The sequence below is a fragment of the Syzygium oleosum genome, unplaced genomic scaffold (assembly GCF_021117445.2).
Source record: "Syzygium oleosum isolate NSW1041296 unplaced genomic scaffold, Sole_v2.1 Sole_v2.07, whole genome shotgun sequence".
Lineage (NCBI taxonomy): Eukaryota > Viridiplantae > Streptophyta > Magnoliopsida > Myrtales > Myrtaceae > Syzygium > Syzygium oleosum.
Window position 1 is genome coordinate 6,882,118 of NW_026607491.1, and position 22,463 is coordinate 6,904,580.

Below are 22,463 nucleotides of genomic sequence, written 5' to 3' on the forward strand. Positions count from 1 at the left end.
GACGTTGACCATTTGAATTAGGCTTGTAAGTTTCGGAGTCCTTCAAACTAAGTATACTCAGATCCGATCCTAGTACAATTACCGAATCTGCTTTTCTTCAAAATTAATAAGATTTGAGCATGTTCATGTAATCAAAGAGTCGGCCTTGAGTAAATCGCTTGAAATTTAAATTTCCTTGCCTCTCCCTTTATTTCGATAATTTGATTTTTTTTTCCTTTTTACCATCTAAATTTTTATTTCTCTCAATTTCCCTTATTTCTGAAACATAGTTAGCGAAGCCGTGATGATCAAAATGGGACATACGTGAACTTCATTTATCACAGGCACCGCGATTTGTATTCTCATGCTATAATTTAAGCTTATGAAAATTTTTTACTCGTGCGGGAACGTTTGTCTAGACTTTTTGAAAATTAAAAAAGTATTATTCTTACTTTTGTGCTGAAATTTTTAAAAAATTATTAAAGTACGAAGAATTAAATATATAAATTTATGTTTCTAACTTTTTATGTACTACGAAAGTTTCAAATACATAAAAATTTTAAAATACGTCCATTGCAAGATTCATAGTTAGCAAAAAGATTAGTAGGTCAAAAAAAATTTGAAAATAGAGAAAATCGATATATAATGAAAGGTTTAGGATTGAATTGGTTCGATTGAAAGGTTTAAATTGAATTGGTATCAACGCTGAAGGTTTAATTTTTTTTTTGTTTTTGGTACTTTTCTCCTCGACAACTTTGGAAAATCACAATAATGCCATGGGAAGTGCGCTTTCCCGCCCAAGTCGCCGGAAGCAGCCCACTCTCATCCTCAAACAAACCAGTCTCGCGTCTTTCAATCGGGAGGAGGGGGTTCGGATCCGTCGCAGAGTCTCCGCGCCATTGCCCCCCCAATCTACAGCGCAAACTACAGGAGCAGGTGAGGTGACGACGATTCGCGTTCCTCCGATGCATGTGTCGCGGCTCTCTTCCCGGACCGCCGAAATCGATTTCGAATCGCGCTCGCTCTCTCTCCAGATTCGTCCCTCTCGTTCTTGGTTCATGTGTTTCTCTCTCCGTCTCTCGTTCCCGATTTCCTGTGCGATTTTAGGGAGTCTGGCTGTTCTGGGTCGGGCAGTGAAAGGGGTTTTTCTTCTTTTCCTTGGGGACGTGGGAAAAACCACGCGGCAAACATTGGCCTCGAGGGTCGTCATCAATTGTCAAGAATGGACAAATTCTTTGATGGGTACTCGCCGCTTGGTGATAGAAACGGAGATGTTAGCACGCGCATTGTTCAGTTGTTAGAAATGCTTGGTTTTTTTGCCTGTCTTTTTTTTTTTTCTAGAAAGAGAAGGAAAGATATGGAGCAGGGATTTTCAATGCAGAATGCCATCTAGGCATGTCTTCCAGATCCTGATGATTCTCCTCTAGCAGAACTTGTTTGATATTGCCGGTAGGATCATCTTACTCATGGGGGGTGTGATGGCATTTAGAAAATGGAGTCCCAACCTTCCTTCCCTTCCTCGTTGGTGGGGGGGGGCCCTGGTTTACCTTAAACCTCGAAACTCTGATCCGTCTTGGCCCTTCCTTACTCACTCTCATATCAGAAGCCAGCTCCACTCCCCTTTTAAGGTTTCTCTCGGTGCTCGCTTGCCACCTTGGTCATTCAGACCCTTGATCGGTCAGTTGTCTCAGCGTTTGAGCTCTTGTGGGTTGGACCAGCATATCAGGTCCTGGATTTGGGTTAGCTTAAAACAGTATCTGCATATAAGAGCTTCCGCAGTCTTTATAATGGGTGCTGCATACTTTCTGAAGATGATGCGCTTGTGACATATCTGGCGTCTTTTATTATCGCTTGGCGTCTTTCAGTGTTCTCTTTGTTATCTAGCCTGCTGCTAATGCAACTCTGGCTTAAGGGCCACTGAGTTGTTCTGCTTTTAATGTTCATGTTACATAGCTGGTGAAATACTAGATGTGATTCTGATATCTCGGTCATGATAGACGTCATACATATGTCAGGGTTTTCCATGTTGTCCGGGATCACAGGACTGTGCACCAAACAATTTCCTTTGGGTGCACAACTTGGGCTTTAGTGGGGAGCAATACTTTCTATTTCCTAGATAATTATTTTTAAATAATCAGCGTGCTTTCAGACTAGGAAATTGTTCATGTTGCGCAGCACAGCATGTTCTCTATACAATCCGCAGTGGATGTCCCTGTTCCAATAAGTAGATGGCAACATATTCCCTTAGCAGACAAATCGAACATAGGAATACTTTTTGGAAATTTAGTTTTGCCCTTTTTTTCACGTCCATGTGTCAAATGCAATTGATCAAGGACTTATTTTAAATTTAGCCTCAGATGGATCATCAAATTTTTTGAGATCTTATAATGTTGTCTGGCTATAGGGCTGCGCAGCTGTACACCCTCAAGCTTTGCTCCTGTGAGCTGAATACAGTGATGGCAAGTCGGGTCACTCAGGGGCTGCTGTTTGTTCAGGATGAGAATCAAGTTGCTCATCGCAAAAGTACTATTTCCTCTTTCTATCTGAGCCGTATATTTCAATTGTGAATAACAATTACCTTTGGAATAAATGCTGCAATCTGATAGGTAATCCCATCCAATGTCTCATTAAGCACACACTCTTGCATCACAAGGTGCAAGTAGTGTCTTTCATAACCTTATGTTGGAACTATGTATTTGGTCAGTTGTCTTAGTAGTTTGGAGATCACTAAATTACTTGCCCAATTTCTATTTAGAGGGTACTGGTGATGGAGCAACTAGGAGTTCTAAGACTGTTGCGAAGAAAGGTGAAGGGGGTTTGGGAAGTCGTAAAGCACTTCAGGACATTACAAACAAATCGTCCCTTCATCCTGAAGCATCAATAAAGAAAAAGGATCCACAGAAGGAAGAATTTAATGTAGCTGAGGAGATGTTTTTGCACGACCACCAAAAGTGCATTGAGGCACAACGAGCGGCCTTCAACAATTTTGACTTGAACTTGGTTCTTCCTGGTCATGGTAATCAATTCTTTTAACAAAAATATATATCAGATTGGAAGTTGACATCCCTGCTGATATGGTATGTCATGTAGCGCTGAGCAAGCCAAGGTCTTACATCTTAGATTTAGGTATATTGGTGTTTACGCTTACCAGTCAATATACTGGATAATCTCTTTGTACAGTGCTTCTTGTAATCCCTTGGGAATATAGTGCAGCTACACTTTTGGCTAAGTTAACGATTACTTAGAAGATTATAGATTCAGATTAGATTGGTTTGTGCTATCGTCTGCAAGAAACTGTACTTTAATTATGACAGGAATTATGATTGGTATGAAGCACATTTTTTCTCATGCTATTTTTATGTTTAAAAGAGATTTCATTATCCTGTTGCCGCAATCAAGCAGAAAAATGAGAAACTGAACTGAATAGAGCAGAAGCCTCTTTAGTCCAAGAATGAACCTAGATAACCCATTTAGAAGGATATGGAAGAGTTGGGACAAATTGGCATTTTTTATGTGAAAATTATGAAGAGGTAAAGACTGATAACACCCTATCTTCATTCAATGATCTCGACTATTTAATCTGATTTTGCATATTTTAGGTCATGTCATCTTTCTTCTTGAATGATTATTCAAGGAACAAGAAATGATATTAGTTTCTTTACCAGATTCTGTGTCTACTGCAGAACGTTCAGAATCTGAACAGGCAAAGGCTGAGGTATTGCATCAGCAAATAAGGCATTTTTTCTTTCTTTTTGGCCATTGCAAAGCACACATTATTCTATTGACTGTTAGCAGCATACCCTATGTACTAGTTCATTTTATCGAATTCATTGTTTCCCACCAAAATTTTTTTCCTCTACATTGAACCCATCAATGTTATTTCTAACTATCACTCTTGGTTGCTTATTGATTTTTCTTCTGTTTATATGTGTTTCTCGTGTCAGGCTGATTATGATAGCCCTCGCTGCTACCCTGAGCCATCTGAACTTCCCATGGATGAGTTTTCTGATTGCTTTGAATATTCAACACAATGGAGTTCTCCTCCGTGTTCACCAATGCTCTGGGACACTCCAACATCTTGTGAATATGCATGGCAATTTGAGGATGTGGAATTTGTCCTCAAGCAAGAGACTGACTTTTGAATTTTATTTTGTTATTTGGCAGCATCTGCTTGTTTATTGCACGAAGCAGCACTGTACTGGACTCTTGTAAGCACTACTATGATTTTCTAGTCTAATATGCCGAATTTCATGCACTGCAATATTGCTGCAATGGTGTCTTCCTTTATTATGTGTTTTTCTTTGGTTCACGTATTTAGTGTCTTCTGGGAAAGCCTATCTGGGAAAGCCTATCTTTGAACTACTTTATGGTATTTACCAAAGAGAAAGATCTCGAGGAGGAATAGCACACTGGTTTTATGACCTTTTCCAATCCTTTTCCCATTCCTTTTTTTTTTCATGGGCTGTGTGCAAATTTTTTAATTTTGGCCACGGCAATTTTGTGCCAGTTGAATATCTCGAAATGACCTCATTCGGTAGGTAACGGTGACAGGTACTGCTGATGTATCATCACAAAGCCTAAAGGACTTGATACTGTCTGAATGATTCTATTCACCTCGAATATATTAACCGCCTTCTATCACTAGACTAGTTCAATTCGTTCTGTTTTGTCATGGATTTTTATTGTCCCCTTTCATAATCAAATCCACTTGACTATAAGATTACAGTTTTTGTGCTTGACTGAAGACTTTAACATCTCAACTCGCTATTTAAAATTTTGCATGAGCTAATCATATGATTTCTGTACCAGTCGTGGCAGTTCTTCGCATTATGCATGGACGGCTCAAAATTGCATCTAGGTTTCTTGCAGCTCAATAGGCAGATAAAACACTCTCACTCTTACGTCTTACCTTGGACTGCATGCGTGTCACCGCCTACAAACTACGAAGTTTATTCTTCGGGATTTTTTCCTACTTTTCTAGGGAAACAAAGGAGAGTGATGTGCTGGAAGTTTCTTCACAGACTTCAGCAAAACAGGGTTGTCATAAGAAGTGTGGTTTTGTCTCTGTTTCTTGTCAACTTTTGAGACCCAGTGAGCATTGCCAATTATTTTATGAAGCATGTTTCTGTCATAAACCTTGTATTTTATTTGCAGGCCGGCCACTGGGTTGCTCTGTTCACTATTACTGTTGTATTTCTCCTGTTTTTAACTTCAGCAACTGGATGGCCGCTGCGCCATTTAGTTCAAAACTAAGAACACTAACATGGTTTCCGACACAATCATCTTCTCAAACTCTGTTAACTGCTACTGTAATCACATAGCCAAACAAATGGCGGGCATTTTCATGGTTGCCCTACTTTTCTATCTTCTTCCCGAGTTTTCTTGTCTATCTCAAGATGATAGCTCCTATGGCCTCTCTTATAGTGGAGGCAAGATCATGACACAACCAGTCACTGTTTCTCTTCTGTGGTTTGGTCCTCAATGGCAAGAATCTGATAAAGCAATCATAAGAAATGCCATTAATTCTTTGACTTCCTCCAAATACTCGCCAGTTCAGAAGTATGAAGTGCCAACACTAGGAAACTGGTGGGATATAGTCAGGCAGTACAGAGACAAGTCCAACTCTCCGGTCACGGACTCTTTGAGTGTGGGCCCTGAATGCTCTTACACGGGCTTTTATCAGAACATGACACGAGAACGGGTGATCGAGATCGGAAGGACAGTTTTTGATGGCACTGCCATTGATGGGTCTAACGGGAGTTTGAGTTGCACTCATGCCTTTGAAGCAAGTGAGAACAGCGTTTACCTTGCACTCTTCTCTGATCATGTGATCTTCGTTGAGGGAAATGATCTGGAAGATTTCATTGATCCGTGCAGCGGCCATTTACCGGTCAACATCTCTGCAACAGAGGTGATTACTATTGCCTGGGCTAGGGCCCCAGTCCGAGAAGTCGACCAGTGCTCAGACCTCCTAAAAGGAAGTTCCTCCTACCGAGGCCCACCAAACGGAAATGAGAAGGTGGACAGCATGGTCGGATACATGCTGGCAAGAATAGCAGATCAAGTTACTAATGGAGATGGGAGAGGATGGATAAGCAGTGGTGGGAATGGGAACACGAAGACGATTAGCAGTCTGTGCACTTCTCAATATGAGGGAAGACAGAGTCATCCTCCTTTATATATTGATGCAGAGAGAAATGTCAGTTTTAATGCGATTGGTCTAAATGACCAAAGATATCTTCTTCAGTATCTTTGGGACCAGAACATCAGGAATTGTGCACTGAAACCCACAGGTAATGCAAATAATAAAGTGTAGAACTGTCGATGGGGCAAAGTAGACGTAAACATAGAATGACATTGGGGATCATTATCTCTAACTCGTATGCGAAAGATTTCATCCTTAACAAACACTCAAAAGAAATAACTTCTAGCAGGTATGAACTGATCCATACTAAGAAACGTTTTAGGTCTCTTCTTCTCCTCTTCGCGTTGCCTCTTTTTTCCTGTAAGAGAAAAGCTTAGAAGGTAGGAGAACAAGTCATACAGCCAAGAAAAGACAGATTTTTGTAATCCCCCGTAATGGAACAGTTAGTTCTCCATACTCCTGGGACATTCCTGATTAGGTGGGAATTGGGATTCAATCCCACTATCATAGGTGATACATTTATTTTTTCCTTCCATGAGGTCTGAGAAACCACGGGGATATTATTCCGATCTTGGTAAGCAACTTCCACCTCTTCGACTTTATAGGGAACTTCTAACACGAAATTTTCCTAATGCAGAAGCCTGCAGAGTTGATACAGTCATCTTGAAACAGTCTAAAGGGTACTTGAGTACAGGAATTGCTGTTAATCACAGTGATGGTTTGCAGCCATACATGCCCAATCAGAAGTGTCTTTGGGAAATTTGGTGGCCCAATGCAAAGTTCATAAGTTTCAATTTTGAATATTTTGCAGTCGCAGCAGATAGTGATGATAATCTCAGAGTTTGCCCACCAGATTCCAGCAAGATGCCATGTAGAGTAGTTAACTCGCAAACTACAAATTCACTCAAGAATTTCCAGTTGATGGGCCCAAAAGCTTATATCCAATTTATGAGTGGTGATTATGTCTCCTTCAATTCAAGAGGGTGGGAGCTCAGTTATATGGCAGGTAAAGCAGATCCAATTCACCCTCTTTTATTCTGATTTCATATACTTCCTCCCTGGAAAATGTACCTGAAATGTCCAAATTGTTCAGGACTTTGCACTGGGAAGGAAGATGTTGACAACAGTTCTGGAATCATAGGATATGGTTTGGTTGGAACTTCATCCTATGTACAAGGCATCAAGTGCAGATGGGTCCTCCATGGAAAACCAGGAACTCGAGTTTCCTTGAACTTCACACACATTAATATCACTCGAGATTTGGATTTCGTTGCCATTTACAATGACTCCACTCATCAGAGTGCCAACTTCTCAGGATTTTATCCTGTTGCTGATCTCCCACATATAAACTTGATTGGTGAGGTCATAATAGCATTCACCACTCAGACGGAGGGAGGGGAAGGTTGGTCAGCAGAATATTATATCTCCTCGCCAGCTGAGCCTGGAAAACGCCCACTGGTGTTTGTCATTGTGCTTATCTTGGCGGCACTAGCATTAAGCTTGTCCGTTGCCATCATTGCTCTTTTCCTGCATACAAGAAAACAAAAGCATGCTAATGAGGGCCTCCTACTTAATGCAAACAGGTTTATTAGGAAGGAAAATTGGATTGGTGAGGGGCCTTCGGCAGTAGTGTATAAAGCAGTTCTCATGGATGGATGTCTCTTGGCGATTAAAGTTTTCAAGAACTTGGCCTGTTATTCAGAACTAGAAGAAGAAATATTGCTCAAAACTTCTTCTCATCCATACATAATTTCCTTGATGGGACATAGCAGGCACAGATTTCAGAGTCGATGTATGGTCTTTGAGTTTATGAGTAGGGGATGTCTGAGCTATAACTTGAGAGAGAAAGGAGAAACAATAGACTGGGAGAAGAGGTTAATGATAGCAATGCAGATATCCTCGGCAATCCAAATGCTGCACATGCACATGAATCCACGAGTAAGTCATGGCAACATAACGTCTGACAACATTTTACTTGATGAGTTCTGCAATGCAAAGCTGGGTGGTTTCAGTTCTGCTAATTATTTTGATGGAAGTGATGATGAAGAACTCATGGTAATGACAGAAGACGCACGGAGTTTTGTGCTATTGATGCTAGAGCTTCTAAGAGGGGAGCCTCTGGAGAACAGAAATTTGAGGAGCCGTGAAGAGATAGATGAGCTTGTTGATTGTCAGGACTGCCTAGACGGAAGATTGGGTATTCCCCCTGAAAATAGCAAGATGAGTGCTTTGGCAAAATTTGGTGAAATTGCTAGATGGTGCATTAACAGTAGTTCAAATGTTGAAGGTGACGAGAATAACCCCAAGATAGGTGACATTTTGTCAGGACTGCAGCAGGTTAAGAAGCTGTTTTGTACTGTTGTTTCAAGTTCAGAGGCAGAAAAATTTTAAAGCATTGGAACAGAGAATGAAATTCTTCGACAATATACTCCTTCCTTTATATTGATCCAAACAATACAATGATGCGAAAGGAGGAAAATTATGATTTTTTCTTAGAACAGGATGCAGGAGCTATTGAAATATTCTTAAGCTTTTTCTGGAATGTTATTTTCTCTTCTAATACCCAGTTAATTTTATCTTCAAGAGCAGTTCTAAAGAGCTCGCCCACAAAATCAAATCCAGTTGACAACCAGTGTATTCCACATGGTTAGAACTCATTCTGAGATGAACTTACTGCTGTGCAAATATTATTCAAGTTTTCTCACCTTTTCTTTGCAGTCTTAATTCTCCCTGAGCGATTTGCGGTAGAAGCTTTCGCATTTAGGCACGACAGTCTCCAAAAAATAACCACTTGTGAGCCTCTCATGATATAAGCATCTTATTCCTTGGTTGTCCTATGCTGCAGCATAACTTATCCAAAATGCTGCCGTTGTTAATTGTCCTTCTGGAAAGGCTGATATTAGTGTAAGCAGAAGAAAAACTGTCAGCACTGCCAAGACAATCTCCTTAATGTAATTGTCCCAGTTTGTTATAAACTGTGACGAAAAACTTGGATACCCTCCTTGATAACAGGAAGAATGGGAGTTATTGCCCAGTAAGTCTTAACATGCACAATTAAAAGTCAGATTCTTCACAGATTCTGCATGGAAATATCATATGATGGAGCAAATTCATCCTTTTCCATTTGACTACTAAGAAGCATGAGACAGTCGTACACCTTTTCAGCTAGCGGGAGTGACTTATCTTCTACAAAGAAAGATTGAATCCTCTGGTCAATCTCAATCCAGCTACATCCAGGATTCTTCTTCAATCCCAGTTCTTTCATTTTTAATCTCACCTCGCGTACTTTATCCCATCTCTTGGCAGAAGCATATAAGTTTGATAACATAATATAAGTAAACGATTCATCTGGATTGGTTTTAGCAACAGCATTCGCAATTTCCTCTCCCAATTCTAGATCTTTGTGCAAACAGCATCCTGAGAATAGAGTGCTTAACAATTCAAGATTTCCAGAAACTTCTGGGGCTCTTTGCAGAAATCTGTAAGCCTCGTTTAATCTTCCAGCACGTCCAAGGAGATCTATCAGACAAGCATAATGTTCAATGCCAGGTTTGATACAATGCACATTGATCATCTTGTCAAAATAGTAACAACCTTGATCGACCAGTCCAGCATGGCTACAAGTTGATAATACTGCAAGGAAAGTAACCTGATCTGGCTCAATGTTGGATTGCCTCATTTTAGCAAAAAGATTCAGAGCTTCAAAAGCTTGACCATGGGACCCATAAGCAGTGATCATAGAAGTCCATGACATCAGATCCCTTTTTGGTAATTGCTTGAAAACTTGAATCGCTTCATCCACAGCACCGCATTTAGCATACATATCAAGAAGCGCTCCCATGACTATTTCATTTTTGCTAAACGTACTCTCCACTACAGAATTGTGGATCTCCTTACCTTTTTCCAAGCTTGCCAGCTGGGAACAAACCGACAGAACACTAGTGAAAGTGATAGCATCTGGTGCAACACAAGCTGTTTTCATTTCATCAAACATGCGAAGAGCCTCAAAGTAATTGCCGACCTTCAGATATCCTGAAATCATAACATTCCAAGAGATAATATTTGTCTTTTCCATTTCCCTAAATACATTTTCTGCCAATGTAACCCTTCCACAATTAAAATATAAATCGATTAGTGAACAGGTGACAAAGATATCAACCTCAATTTCACTTCTGATTATATAACCATGCACGAACCTTCCATGTAGCAGGTGGGCTGACCTTGAACAAGCCGCAAGCACACTGCTTAAGGTAGTCAATGATGCTTTAACTCCTCCTTCGTTCATCCTTTTAAAGAGTTCAATGCATGATCCACTATCTCCCTTTAGACTAAATCCCGTGATCATTGCATTCCAGGCGACCACATTCTTCTCAGGAATTTGTTTGAATATCTCTCTAGCAATCTCTAAGCATCCACATTTGCCGTACATGTCGACAAGAGCAGAGTAGACAAAACCGTCGAGTTTAAATCCAATTTTGACCAACTCCTCGTGAATCTTCTTCCCTCTTTCTAGGTCCATAAGCCGAGAACATGAACTGATTGCAGTAGTCAGAGTCACTGAATTAGGCTCAAACCCAGCATCTTTCATTCTTTCGAAATATTCCAAAGCCTTCTCCGCTTGCCCATCTTGATAATAACAAGAAATCACCGCATTCCAACACGCCACATCTCTCTCCGCCATTTCATCGAACAGCCGGGTCGCTTGTCGAAACATGTTGCATTTCGCATACATGCTCACCGCAGAGCTCGCAACGACCACATCCAAAACAAACCCCGTCTTCAACAATCCACAATGAATCATCTCGCCGTAACCAGCTCTTCCCAGACCGCCACACGCCTTCAAAACACTCGGGTACGTATAAACATCCGGTTCCACGTACGGGTCGACCAACAACTCTCCAAAAAGCTCGAGGGCTTCAAAGAACATGCGGTTCTTGGCGAAAGCAGCCATGAGGCAATTCCAGACCGAGACGTCCGACGAGACCTCGGCGGTTCGAAACAGGAGCTTCGCAGTGCGCCACGAATGGCAGGAGAAGTAGAAGCTCACGAGGTCCTTGCACAGGGCGGTGTTGTTACGAAGGCCCAGAGATATGATCTTCTGATGAATGACTTTGCCCCGAGTCAACGAAGTGCATGTTCTCAAGAGAGACGATAATCTTCTGATCACCATCCCAAAGTGGGGATACGGAGAACGCGAACAGCGTCGGAGGTTTGCATGAAAAATCGCGAGGTACGAGGAGTGGTGGCTTCAGAGTAGAACAGAGTCTCTCGTGCCCAGACCGACACCCACCTCTGGTTACCATCTTTTGTTATATAGTTCTTCTTTTGTTACAAAATCTTAGGACAGATTGACCAGCTGAAGAGGTTGAGAGTGATTAGTTAGACTTCAGGTTTGACTTCACACCAATACCGAAAGTGATTACTTCGAATTCATCATCTAATTTCCCCAACCAATAATTGTTATGGTATACGATTAATACCACAAAAAATCTCAAATTAGTAAATGCGTGATAAATTTATCTCAAATTAATTTTTTGATCACCAAAAATCCAAAACATTATCCGTTAGATTATATTAAATTTTACTGTCAAATTGTTGAGTTGAATGACACTGTTAGTTGACGGATATATCAATTTGGAGTTTTACCCTCCGCCACAAGAGTACTAGTTTGTGATTTTTAGTGGTATTAATCCAATTTAACGAAAACTAACGGAGAGTAAATTTGTCACAAATAGACTAATTTTTAAACTTTTGGTGGACAAAAAATTAATTTGGAATAAATTTATCATAAGTGTACCAGTTTGGATTTTTTGATAGCCAAAAAATTAATTTAGGATAAATTTATCATATGCTTTCTAGTTTGAGGTTTTGTGTAGTATTAACCCTATGCAATAAATGGTATTACACAGATACCTCCCGCAGAGATGAGATTAAGAGACCAACGGACAGCACTCTCAAGCTTCAAATTTATGAAATAGAGTAGGAGAAAACTGAACAAGACCTGTTAGGCACCTCTAGACTAACCTTAGACACCTCTGATCCACTCTAAAAACATCAAGCACTCAGGAATTGGGCGGTCGGGTTCAAAGATATAAGCAAAGCACACGCGAGGCAGAACTAAATTTATGAACCAAGAAACATCAATTTCTTCAGATATATTTCCTTATGAATATACAAAGTAGCTGCATTTCAATAAGAGCCAGCAACTACCAAGAATTTACAATTCTCAACCCTCGACCCCAAGGCAACTCACACTAATAAGGGGAAAAAAATATATCTCAGTGACCCAAGTAAAGAAATCTAGGACAAATGATGCATCAGCAAAGGAAAACCAAAACACAAACCAAACCCCCCCTCTAAATCTCGCCTCTATATGCGCCCGGTTATGATTGGCACTCAATGTACAATAAGAGAGCCAATCCGTGCCGATGAATATGACCTAAATGCAGCTAAACTCCGGGAAAAGACCATCTCATGTACACGTGACTAATGGATATCTCCGTTTCAGTGAGCCTAGTCCTCACTTCCAGCACCAATGCTTGATTTGTCGATCATGCGCACATTGTACTGTTCATATACCCTTGCGCGGTTCTCAGCCCACCATTGTTCCGCTTGTTTCTCACTAAACCGCTTGCGACTGCATACAAATATAATAGTTCAGTCCTTGAACATCCTGAAGGGCAGAGTGTAAAGAAGATGATAATTCATTTATAATAAAATGAGCAGACAACAGGGGTAAAGAACTAGCGGGCTCTACTCTTAAACGAGAATAAACGCTAGGTCAAAAAAGGAGACAGATGCCTTCTTTAAGATGGTTCCATTCTATGAGCAGGAACTTGACGTCCAAAAGAACCAAGGAACTATCTTATGTTCTGAACAAAGCTCCAAACCGGATTTAAGCTGACTGCACAACTAGGATGCCCAAATTAAAACATACGCAGACTCAATGGCACTTTCCTATGCTGAATGCACAGAATAGGAGACTGCTTCCATAAATAAAATGAAAAATGTACCTGAACCGAACTCGCTTTAGATCTTTGGCACCTCCTGGCAGGGAGGTAAAGGTAATATAGACACCAGGCTCATCTTGCTCAACCCAGTCGCTATCAGAACGAGATTCACTTTCTTTACCTCTAATGCCGTTTCTACAAACTGCTTCTGAAGTCACTTGTCTGCTATGACTTGAACTGTGATTACTTGTGGTGCTTGACCCATTAGGAAGGATACTAGTGTTTGATATGTTTAAATCTGGCTCTTGAGATGTGATATGACCATTCAACCGGTCCATAGAAGTATGGCAAGTGTCATCAGAAGCGGGAGGTGAGACCAACAGAGTAGAACTGGGGGATCTAACATTTCGGGCAGGTCCCACTGGCAGCCTTTCAGCCATGTCTTTTAACTGTTCAAAATGTATAAAGTAACGAAAACAAGTAAGGAACTCCAAATTAAAAAATCCTGAGAGAGAATTCCACTAAGGGTGAAAACACATGGTCACAACTGAAGAGCAATGGATGACCAACTACTAATAAGATCAATGCACATAAACTCTATCCAAATGTCCGCAGTCTGTTTGAGGCAATACTAGTCACTGTAAGCTACTCATTGGAACTTATATAGCAGATAGAAGAGCTGGCCAAAAAAAAGGGCCAAGAGAGAATACGTGTAAATAAGTACCATCCTAACATCTAATAGCCAAGCTCATAAATTGGCAGATTCAAAAGAATATGCTTTGAAAGTGCATTCAATCTACTGTTTCACCTTGCAAACTGGACAGCTATAAAGCTAAAGCAGAAAGATTCAGTAGATCTCCAGCATGATGACTTGAAACATCCGACAAGTACCGGACATCTTATCGGAATATACACAGCAGTCAAAAACATCACTACGATGGTCAAAAGTTGGCATCTTACACGAAAAGGCAGAAGACTGCTCCATCATATTGTTAAAGCAGCTAACATAAAAAAGTAATAAAATTGAACACCTCGTTCAATTAGGATAGAGAATGTAGACAGAAACGGAAAGCAACTCTAAACAACCAATGCAGATGCTAAGCTGACTTTGTCAGTAAAGCAACATACTGATTGATATCTTCAACTCCATCATTACCCAGAGTGTATCTTATCAAGATCAATATCCTAGCAATAGCTCTGATCTTATAGACAACTACACCCAAATAACTGCTGACTTACTTGGGCAGTAAGTGACTTGATCACTTCTTTTGCCGCTTTGCATTTTGCAGTCTCATCCGCAGCAAAGTCTATTGCCTCCTTCAGCTGTTTTGTAGTCCTTTCCAGCTCAACCTCTTGGAGTTGGGTCTTGCGGGTAAGATTTTCCACCTACAAGGTAAAATTTGGTTTAGCATAATGCAAGAAGATGATACAGATAATCTTACCCTTCACGGATCATAATTTAGGCATCAGCAGCATCACCTTAAAATGACTAACAAAAAAGATTAGGATCTTCATTAATTTAACCTCTTGAGAAGCCACCACCATCTCTTTGGAGGATCAGATGGGTTCTAGCATCCACATCGCTAACTAAATAACTAACAGTAAGCACCCGTCGAATTCACCGACACATCATTGAGAAAGAAACTAACTTATCTCATCCCTTAGATCTCTCCCAAATATGTGGTGGCCTCTCAAGTGGATATAATGAAGACGTCGCTATATTTCCCACATTTGGCGCACAACTGAAGTTACCGAGCGATTAAAGTACATTTGTCGCCCAGACTTTCATTTAGATTTCTAATTGGCATTTGTGTTTTTTATATTTCACATCGAAGATTTCATTTCAGTTTACCATATCCATCTGGCACCATTAGGAACATTTGACAAAAAACCACACTATCGGTGTCTGATACTACCATTGATAAAATTAAAAGACAAATATTTTGATCAAAGTACCTTCAAAAACATCTATTTGCATTTTAGAAAGTTTCTAAACAGTTATTTGTTGATGCCAAGAGAAATGGGGAACAAAGATCAAATAAAGTATTCTAGTGCTCATGTACAACACATCGAGCTAAAAAATCCCATCTTATTAATTTATATACAGATATTTGCAATAATTACAACCAGATAGTGGAGGAGATTTAGACTAGTAAACATGGCAAATGTGCATGCTGTAAATGAACCGTGTGTTCGTGTAATCTTTTTCTTCATTCCTACTGTATTGGGAGTAAGTCCAATATCTTTATAACAGTTTGTTTCTTCCACAATGACAAACAAAAGGAATCCTCACTGATTTTATGAAATTCTGAGGCACTGCAGTGGCCATGGCTTCAATGAAAAGCACCTGAATAGCATTCAAGTAAAACCAATTTCGCGTTTTTGCCTTTTGAACCTGGCTTGAGGCAGTCATGAGAGATTATGTTTGTACATTTCAACTTATTTGAATGAAAGTATTCCCATTCAGGGAGGGACTGAGATAGTTCCATTAAATTATGGTGGAATCCATCGGGCACAAGCAACATGTATCACCCCTTGAGAAAATTGAGACTATGGAATAAGTAGAGAGCATAAAATGGATTTCTTTTTTTGTTCAACTTAGACAAATTTTAAAACAAAAGGCAGCTGTATCAAAAATTAAGAATGGATGGCAATCTGAAATCAACACAGACCTATCAATGGCCAAATATACCATAAGTTTGAGCTCTCCCAAAATCAAGCAAAGTATTTTCCTTTCCAATTAATCCTCACTTACAGTAAATATCAACAAATCTGAAAGTAAACAATTAGACAGTATACCTGCGCTCTTAGTTTAACCACCTCTTGGCTGAGACTATCGTTTGTCCTTTTCGTATCATCTACAACAATCTTTGGGGAGGTAAGTCCTGCAAGGGTTGGGGTTGGTGTCGTAGACCGAGGTGGGCTGGGTCGTCTTGAAATTGGAGAGGTTGCCCGAGATACTATCCTTGATCCAGGAACAGAAGCAGAGAAGAATTTCTTGGACGAGCCAAATACTGGATTAAATGATTTTGAGATATTAAGTGCACCCCACTGGGAACCATTGCTTGGCACAGGCGAGACACGACTACTGTTAAATTCTAGCCTTTTATTTCTCTTGGATGTTCGGCTTTCAACAGGCTTTAAGTACTCCATTGAGGACAATCTAGCAAGTTGTGCGCGAGATTTGGAATCAAACTTCTCATCTTTATCGGCTGTCTCATTCGGTTGCTGACTTATAACGCCTCTTCTACTGACAGACGACTGAGATGAAGCGTCGTACTCAATAGTCTTCCTTAGTTTACTATAACAACCATCACAGACACGATAAGGTTTGTTAGGATTCGGTGCCATAGAAGCCTTCATAGACTTCTTACTGCTACATGAATGACAGAAAACAAGTCCGCAGTTATAGCAATTGTGACGTTTCCTTTTGAAATTGAATGGCAGGCGACAGCCTGAACACATAGACTGGTCAATGCCAGAGATCCATTTGTGAAGGCAAATAGCAGCCGTAAAATTAGTCCCACAAGCAATGCTTTTAACTTGCTTGTCTTTAAGTGCCTCAACTAATGTTGGAGAATTTCTATCATCTGTATCCCCATGGCCTAGTCGACCATTAGCTCCTTTACCCCATGTATAGACTTCGGTTCTTGAAGTCAACACAGCAACATGATAAGCGCCGCATGCTATCTCCTCGACAAAACTCTTGGAGAGCTTACCTTCAACACGGGATGGGAGCTTTCCATCAGTGTGAGGATTTCCTAACTGACCATAAACAGGACTGCCCATGGTGTAGACGTGACCTGAGGTTGCGAGTGCAACAGTTAGGCTATGTCCACAAGCAACTCGACAAAAGTTGGGTTCAACAAGAGCAGCAACACAAGTAGGCACGAGTTTCGCTTCCTTGTCACCATGTCCAAGTCGCCCTTTATCTCCATCTCCCCATGTAAACAGCTTTCCCAATGAGCAGTTGCTGGAACTGGAATTACCAACCATGACTTCCACTACTGCAGCTGTATGCCAAACACCACAAGCAGCTCGAACAGTGCGAAGCCCTTTAAGGGACTCCACTTCCTTTGGTATTGATACACTTTTTCGATCTCCATGGCCCAGAACACCGAAGGTGCCATCACCGAAAGTAAATAACTGGCCAGCAGAAGTGACAACTGCAGTGTGCCAAAGTCCACAGGAGATGGATGAGACATGTATACCTTCCAAGGGTCCATTCACTCTTTTTGGTACCCAGTGGCTCACTTCATTCCCATGCCCAAGAAGACCAAAATTATAAGCTCCATCACCCCAAGTGTATAGATCACCAGAAAGAGTCACGGCGCAAGTATGATACTCACCGCATGCTACCAGTTCAATATTTGTATTGCTGAGAGCATCTATTAGCTTTGGATGCAAAACATCAGAATCCACGCCATGCCCAAGTCTCCCTCCCCATTCCTCCCCCCAGGAAAAGATCTCTCCTTGCTTGGTCACTAAAGCAGCATGTCTTCCACCACAAGCAATATTCTGAACATCAAGTACTACTGCAGACTCTAAGGCTTTCGGAAGTGAGGAATCCATTTTTACTCCAACATTACTTCCCAATCTATGAAGCCCACCACCAAGAACACCATCACCTGTGCCTTCCCCCCAAATAAAAACATCCCCCATAGCATCACCTTCATCATGACCAGAACCTTGACTCGAAGAACTTACAGCGCTTGACAGACTAACTCTGAAAGCATCCGCATTCAGTGGCCTCATCTGACCATGTATGCTATCTGAGCCCCCTGATGACAAAGAATGAACAGAACCGCTCGCTGAATCTGAGGGAAAGAAACTCTTGGGAGGAACTGCATACAGTATCACATCAGAAAATGCCTTATCCAGACCATTCTTAGGAGGACTTCCAAATGGACTTTGGAGTCGAAGGTGATCACCACTATCCTGAATCATTGAAAGTCTATTAATATGGAACTTTCAAATTAAGATGAGACAAGAATTGTGCACAATACGGCTACATAGATATACCTTCTGCATGCTATCATTACTCCCAAATGGAGAATTTAGAGGAGAACTTCTTGTGTATGTTCTAGGACTAGTTGCTTCAGATGGAATTCCATCACTTCTTGATTCCGTTCTAACTTTCCTATGACGGCATCGGGAAATTAATGCTTTCAAGCCACTGATCCATGCCTCAGCTTCATCTTTATCCTTGCAAATCTTATTGTAAAAATGACATAAAGGGGTTCTTTTAGATATCCAAAAACAGATGCAGCTAAAAACAGAAAGATATGACATGGAAGGAATGCATTTTTGAGGTAGCCCTTACCAGATCCAATGACCTGTCACTGTAAATTAGCGAAAATGACTGAGACTCCTTCTCTGGTCGAGGATACCTTTGAAAGATTGGCTGTAGAAAAAGAAATTGATATCTTTGATGTACAGGAAGAAAAGAAACCTAAAGGTACAGGTTTCAAGAAACGAATTGAACGATGTAAGTTCTGACAACAATATGGCATTGTGACCAGCAATAATAGTCAAAGACAGGTCAAAGAAGAGGAATTTTGAGAGCTAAAGATTTACGACATGCAAAATTACCTTTAATGAATATCAGAAAGATGTGCTCAGCACAAATTAGCTAAGCGAGTCAGAAGGAGAAACATTTAACATGTCAATCAATATAAGCTACAATGCAAAGGCCCACAATTAACAGCAGGTGACATCAATTGCCATCTCTTGTTGATATACTTCTCTAGGATACGGTTTAGTCATAAGCAATACACCATAATTATGCAGAATTTCACCAAAATATATACCAGGTGTTGAATTTTCAGCACCAATCCAAAATCTTCTTTTTCAACTAACTCGCCTAACCATTACCTAGAGGATTTCGGTGGCTCTCATAAAATATCTTTTCTCACTATTATATGATTCCAATTTAAATAGAACTAAGCACAAGCCACATTGGCATCATCGACCCATTAATTGACTCTCCAAGGTGTCAAGCCCAACACTGATCTTTAGAATAGTGGCCACAAATTTGCAGCCCATGTAAACAACATTGATTGGATGTTGAACCTTAATCCTGGATGGATCTTGAATCCACACAGTCTACCACTGCAATGTATTCAATGTTGTCATATGTATCCCTTACTCGAGTGAAGAGCATCTAACATTGCTAAATGCAGTAAAAACCAAATAGTTGAAGTGGGTAACAATTGCAACTGGGGTACTCTAAATTTAAGCATTGTAACTCATAAGTTAATGAAGAGAGTAAACAGATAATGGTTTGTCAAACGAATCAGTCTTTTGCATTGAAGTGGATATTACTTTTAACACAGTTTTGCAGAAAAACATATTAAGCTGGAGATATACTGTGAACTTGAAACGTTTGAATCACTATCTATTCCACCATAGGGGGAACACCATATTAGTCCCCAAAATCACAGTCTAGTGGTTGCTTTTTCTCAGAATGAGAAACTTACAGTCCGCTGGCCCGATATAATTCTGTCGACATGGCTTAACTTTAGGTGTTTCTCCTCATTTCCAGAGAACCATATCAACACAGACTCGTCCTGAAAGCAACAATATAATACAACCACTTCTTAAAAGGATAGCCTCACAAATCGGTTCAGTTTAAACTACACTAAACCAAGGACCACACTCACAGTGCACAAGCAATTTAGCAAGTAGACAAGCACGATTGGCATGTAGATGCTTATACTATCATTTATGAGATGTGCTGTCACCTACGAAAAGAAATGGCTATACCATGGATCTCTCATAAGGATTTAACATTGTAGGACAGCGCACTAAGATTCCCCCCAGGAAAGCCATCTATCTACACCTTCGATAATAACATCTCACCCAACCCAACTCTTCATTCTAAATGGCCATGGTTGGTTGGATGGAGAACAGGAATCCTCCTATCCCTTCAAATCTGGAAATTATCCCTCACTCAGCCGTTTTAAACCTTTTATTTCATTTCTTGGCACGTCGGTGGGGATGCCCCCACCCAAAAGAAAAAAGCGCAAAAAAAGAAAAGAAAAGGAGCACAAGCACAAATCGGAAGCACATGGTCTCTGCCACTAAGACAAATGATGTAAAAGCAATGCAACTAAGCACATCAATACACTCTAAGGGCGCCATTGTATGTTTTATAAACGAGACTTACATTAGAGAGTCGGAAGGGGCAGAACTTGGGCTTTCCTCTCCTTCCATACTTAAGCAAGGAAGAACCTTTCTTCAATGCAGTAATTGCCTATTATAAAGATACAGCAACAACCTAACTTAAGTATATTCAGCACAATTGCAGGTCAGGATGAAATTACCAGGCAAAAGCAAGCACACAACACGGAAATCCAAATCAGGGAGAAGGAAAAAAGATAAGTTCAAGGTAAGTGAACAGGATACAGAGAGCCAACGATTGTTTAATATTGAGTTAAAAAATATATATGTGAATACATCATCAAGAAGCCTACAGACAATTGCCACTTTATGATATCTGACGACATGAAACTAATGACAATACGGTTACAGAAAATAATCACCGAAAGACATTGATTTTCCCCATTGGGGATAATCTAGATATGCATCTAATATGTAAACTTCAACCTACTAATAGGCAAAGTAGATTACAGGAAGAATAATATGCTTGCAAGTAAGGGGAATTTTTTGCATTTGACTAGTGCATTCCTCAAGGATTGTATTTAATAAAATGAAGAGATTATAAAAACAGGTATTGCTATATGTGCCAGAAAACAAACGAGGCTAAAGACGATCAACAGATTTAAACAGAGAGAAAAAAAAAAGAACATATAGAACAGATACTGAAGATTCCACTAGGTAAAAGAACATATAGAATGTCTCCCAAATAAAAGGACCAGCTTAGTCTCCACAACATCACCCCCATCTATGCCAAAGCTGCTCATTTACCAAGAAAGGCCACAGTGAGAAACAGTTGAAAAGACAGGATATCTCAAGACTGAAATTAAGTGCCTTGATCTGAGGAAGCTAATGTTGTTCATTGCAACAATTCAAATCCTTAACCTCGCATTTCCAAGGAATGCTTAGCAGCATGATCCGGTCCATCATAATATAAGTTAAGAAGGACGATAAGGTTGCCTCGGAGGTGAAATGATAGATAATCAAGAGTTCCCAACATTCAACTAAACCTGTTCGTTATCGCACGATTACAAAGCTGTGCGGATCTTATTTTTAAAGATCTTCACCTTGGTCTCGTGCAAACACAAAGACTCCCATCTGTGGCATTGGCATTTTAATCATCGCATCAAGAATCGACAAAATGGCCACCGGTCGCACTAGTCATTCTAATCAAACAATTCATTACAGCAAACAGTAAGCAACGCAGCGCCTCACCAAGTAAGAGCACAGGAAACACAATTTGCGCCGCCACGCCTTCACACATTACAGTCAGCCTACACAGCTCAAACACGCACAGCTCCACAGCTCGAAAAAAATCAAACACGGCAGGAAACGAATCGGCAGACAAAAATCACCTGCTCGATATCCCTCTCGATCGGCCCGGCCCTGCTGAGATCGGAAGCCATCCTATCCATCCTCGACATCCCGCGGAACACCCCCCCGCCCCAACCAACCACCCACCTCGCGAACCGCGGAACCTACCTCTACCTCGCCGCCGCCGCCGCCGCGCCCCCGCTCAGCAGCAGCCCCCGACGAACCCCGCGTGCAAACCCCGACCTCATGAAGTCAAAACCGGGCTCCGGAAATCCGCAGCGCGCCGCCGAATCGGAGCTCCCGCCGCCGCCGCCGCCCGGTCGCCGAGGGGGAGGGTTAAGCCAAAATCGAAGTCAAACGGGAGCGTCGCCGCAGCTCGTGGACTGGAGGGGAGGAGGCGCAAAGGGGACGACGACGCCGCCCTTCTTCCCGAACTTCCGGAGGAGGAGGAGGAGTGGGAAGAAGCTCCGAGGGGATTGCGGGAGCAGGCAGCAACGAATCGGCGGAGACGGAGACGGAGACGGAAATGGGTCTCTCGATGCCGATGGAGAAGCGAGAAGCAGCTGGGGGCGAGCTCGAGCAGTAGAGAGAGAGGGGGGGAGAGATTCGGAGCGAGAAAATGTGGGATGAGAGAGAGAGATTTTAGGATCCGGATCATCAGTTGCAGAGAGAGAGAGAGAGAGAGAGTGAAGAGAGAGAGAGAGCGAGAGAGAGAATAAAAATGCGTGCGCTTTGGAGACTTTCTCTTTCTGGCTGAGAGGGAGGAGGGCGAGAGGTGGTGAAAGCGATAAAAAAAAAAAGAAGAAGAGGAATTTGGACTAATTAGTGGAAAAAGCGGTGACATGTGATTACAAAAGCCCCACCGATTTTTTTCTTCTTTTTTTTAACTGCTTTTCCCCCCCCCCCCCCCCAACTTT

At 41.2% G+C, this 22,463-nt stretch overlaps 5 protein-coding genes across 11 annotated transcripts; 3 read left to right on the plus strand and 2 right to left on the minus strand.

The window, feature by feature from the left end:
- The first annotated feature begins 776 nt into the window (after window positions 1-776).
- Window positions 777-4,240, plus strand: LOC115673820 (protein PATRONUS 2). Of its 4 annotated transcripts, none has more exons than XM_056313497.1 (5): window positions 777-915; window positions 2,394-2,502; window positions 2,735-2,995; window positions 3,663-3,694; window positions 3,924-4,240. In XM_056313497.1, exons 2-5 carry the CDS (start codon window positions 2,436-2,438, stop codon window positions 4,119-4,121), a joined length of 558 nt encoding a protein of 185 aa, XP_056169472.1. In that variant the 5' UTR covers window positions 777-915; window positions 2,394-2,435; the 3' UTR covers window positions 4,122-4,240. The 4 variants fall into 4 exon arrangements, with proteins under 4 accessions (XP_056169472.1, XP_056169471.1, XP_056169474.1 ...); XM_056313496.1 differs by having other exon boundaries at window positions 778-915; window positions 3,645-3,694; XM_056313499.1 differs by having other exon boundaries at window positions 787-915; window positions 2,384-2,502; window positions 3,645-3,784.
- Window positions 4,241-5,308: 1,068 nt separating this feature from the next.
- Window positions 5,309-6,295, plus strand: LOC130138636 (protein EXORDIUM-like 7). Its single transcript, XM_056313354.1, has one exon. It carries the CDS (start codon window positions 5,309-5,311, stop codon window positions 6,293-6,295), a length of 987 nt encoding a protein of 328 aa, XP_056169329.1.
- A 225-nt stretch (window positions 6,296-6,520) lies between these two features.
- LOC115673551 (pentatricopeptide repeat-containing protein At5g27110) lies at window positions 6,521-11,505 on the minus strand. 4 transcript variants are annotated; one of them, XM_056313494.1, is made up of 3 exons: window positions 9,282-11,505; window positions 8,830-9,017; window positions 6,521-7,651 (listed from the first exon to the last, which is right to left on the minus strand). In XM_056313494.1, exons 1-2 carry the CDS (start codon window positions 11,292-11,294, stop codon window positions 8,997-8,999), a joined length of 2,034 nt encoding a protein of 677 aa, XP_056169469.1. In that variant the 5' UTR covers window positions 11,295-11,505; the 3' UTR covers window positions 6,521-7,651; window positions 8,830-8,996. The 4 variants fall into 4 exon arrangements, with proteins under 4 accessions (XP_056169469.1, XP_056169468.1, XP_056169467.1 ...); XM_056313493.1 differs by having other exon boundaries at window positions 6,521-6,765; window positions 6,857-7,651; window positions 8,830-11,505; XM_056313492.1 differs by adding an exon at window positions 8,199-8,330 and having other exon boundaries at window positions 8,830-11,505.
- On the plus strand, window positions 6,989-8,830 carry LOC130138676 (serine/threonine-protein kinase-like protein CCR1). The gene is made up of 2 exons (XM_056313495.1): window positions 6,989-7,130; window positions 7,218-8,830. Exons 1-2 carry the CDS (start codon window positions 6,989-6,991, stop codon window positions 8,513-8,515), a joined length of 1,440 nt encoding a protein of 479 aa, XP_056169470.1. The 3' UTR covers window positions 8,516-8,830.
- Window positions 11,506-12,246: 741 nt separating the features above from the next.
- LOC115674947 (PH, RCC1 and FYVE domains-containing protein 1) lies at window positions 12,247-21,731 on the minus strand. The gene is made up of 9 exons (XM_030597473.2): window positions 21,588-21,731; window positions 20,243-20,329; window positions 19,554-19,643; window positions 18,398-18,478; window positions 18,097-18,288; window positions 15,874-18,012; window positions 14,314-14,460; window positions 13,138-13,523; window positions 12,247-12,761 (listed from the first exon to the last, which is right to left on the minus strand). Exons 1-9 carry the CDS (start codon window positions 21,654-21,656, stop codon window positions 12,638-12,640), a joined length of 3,315 nt encoding a protein of 1,104 aa, XP_030453333.1. The 5' UTR covers window positions 21,657-21,731; the 3' UTR covers window positions 12,247-12,637.
- Window positions 21,732-22,463: the final 732 nt, after the last annotated feature.

Excerpts from the sequence above, each read along its gene's own strand:
- LOC115673820 (XM_056313498.1), top strand. The coding sequence starts at position 2,367 with ATGTTGTCTGGCTATAGGGCTGCGCAGCTGTACACCCTCAAGCTTTGC. Across the intron at positions 2,503-2,734 it reads TCAAGTTGCTCATCGCAAAA|AGGGTACTGGTGATGGAGCA; the intron begins GTACTATTTCCT and ends ATTTCTATTTAG. Across the intron at positions 2,996-3,644 it reads CTTGGTTCTTCCTGGTCATG|ATTCTGTGTCTACTGCAGAA; the intron begins GTAATCAATTCT and ends TTTCTTTACCAG.
- LOC130138636 (XM_056313354.1), top strand. The coding sequence starts at position 5,309 with ATGGCGGGCATTTTCATGGTTGCCCTACTTTTCTATCTTCTTCCCGAG.
- LOC130138676 (XM_056313495.1), top strand. The coding sequence starts at position 6,989 with ATGCCATGTAGAGTAGTTAACTCGCAAACTACAAATTCACTCAAGAAT. Across the intron at positions 7,131-7,217 it reads GGAGCTCAGTTATATGGCAG|GACTTTGCACTGGGAAGGAA; the intron begins GTAAAGCAGATC and ends CAAATTGTTCAG.
- LOC115673551 (XM_056313493.1), bottom strand. The coding sequence starts at position 11,294 with ATGGTGATCAGAAGATTATCGTCTCTCTTGAGAACATGCACTTCGTTG.
- LOC115674947 (XM_030597473.2), bottom strand. The coding sequence starts at position 21,656 with ATGTCGAGGATGGATAGGATGGCTTCCGATCTCAGCAGGGCCGGGCCG. Across the intron at positions 20,330-21,587 it reads TCGAGAGGGATATCGAGCAG|GCAATTACTGCATTGAAGAA; the intron begins GTGATTTTTGTC and ends TCTTTATAATAG. Across the intron at positions 14,461-15,873 it reads TGGTTAAACTAAGAGCGCAG|GTGGAAAATCTTACCCGCAA; the intron begins GTATACTGTCTA and ends TTTACCTTGTAG.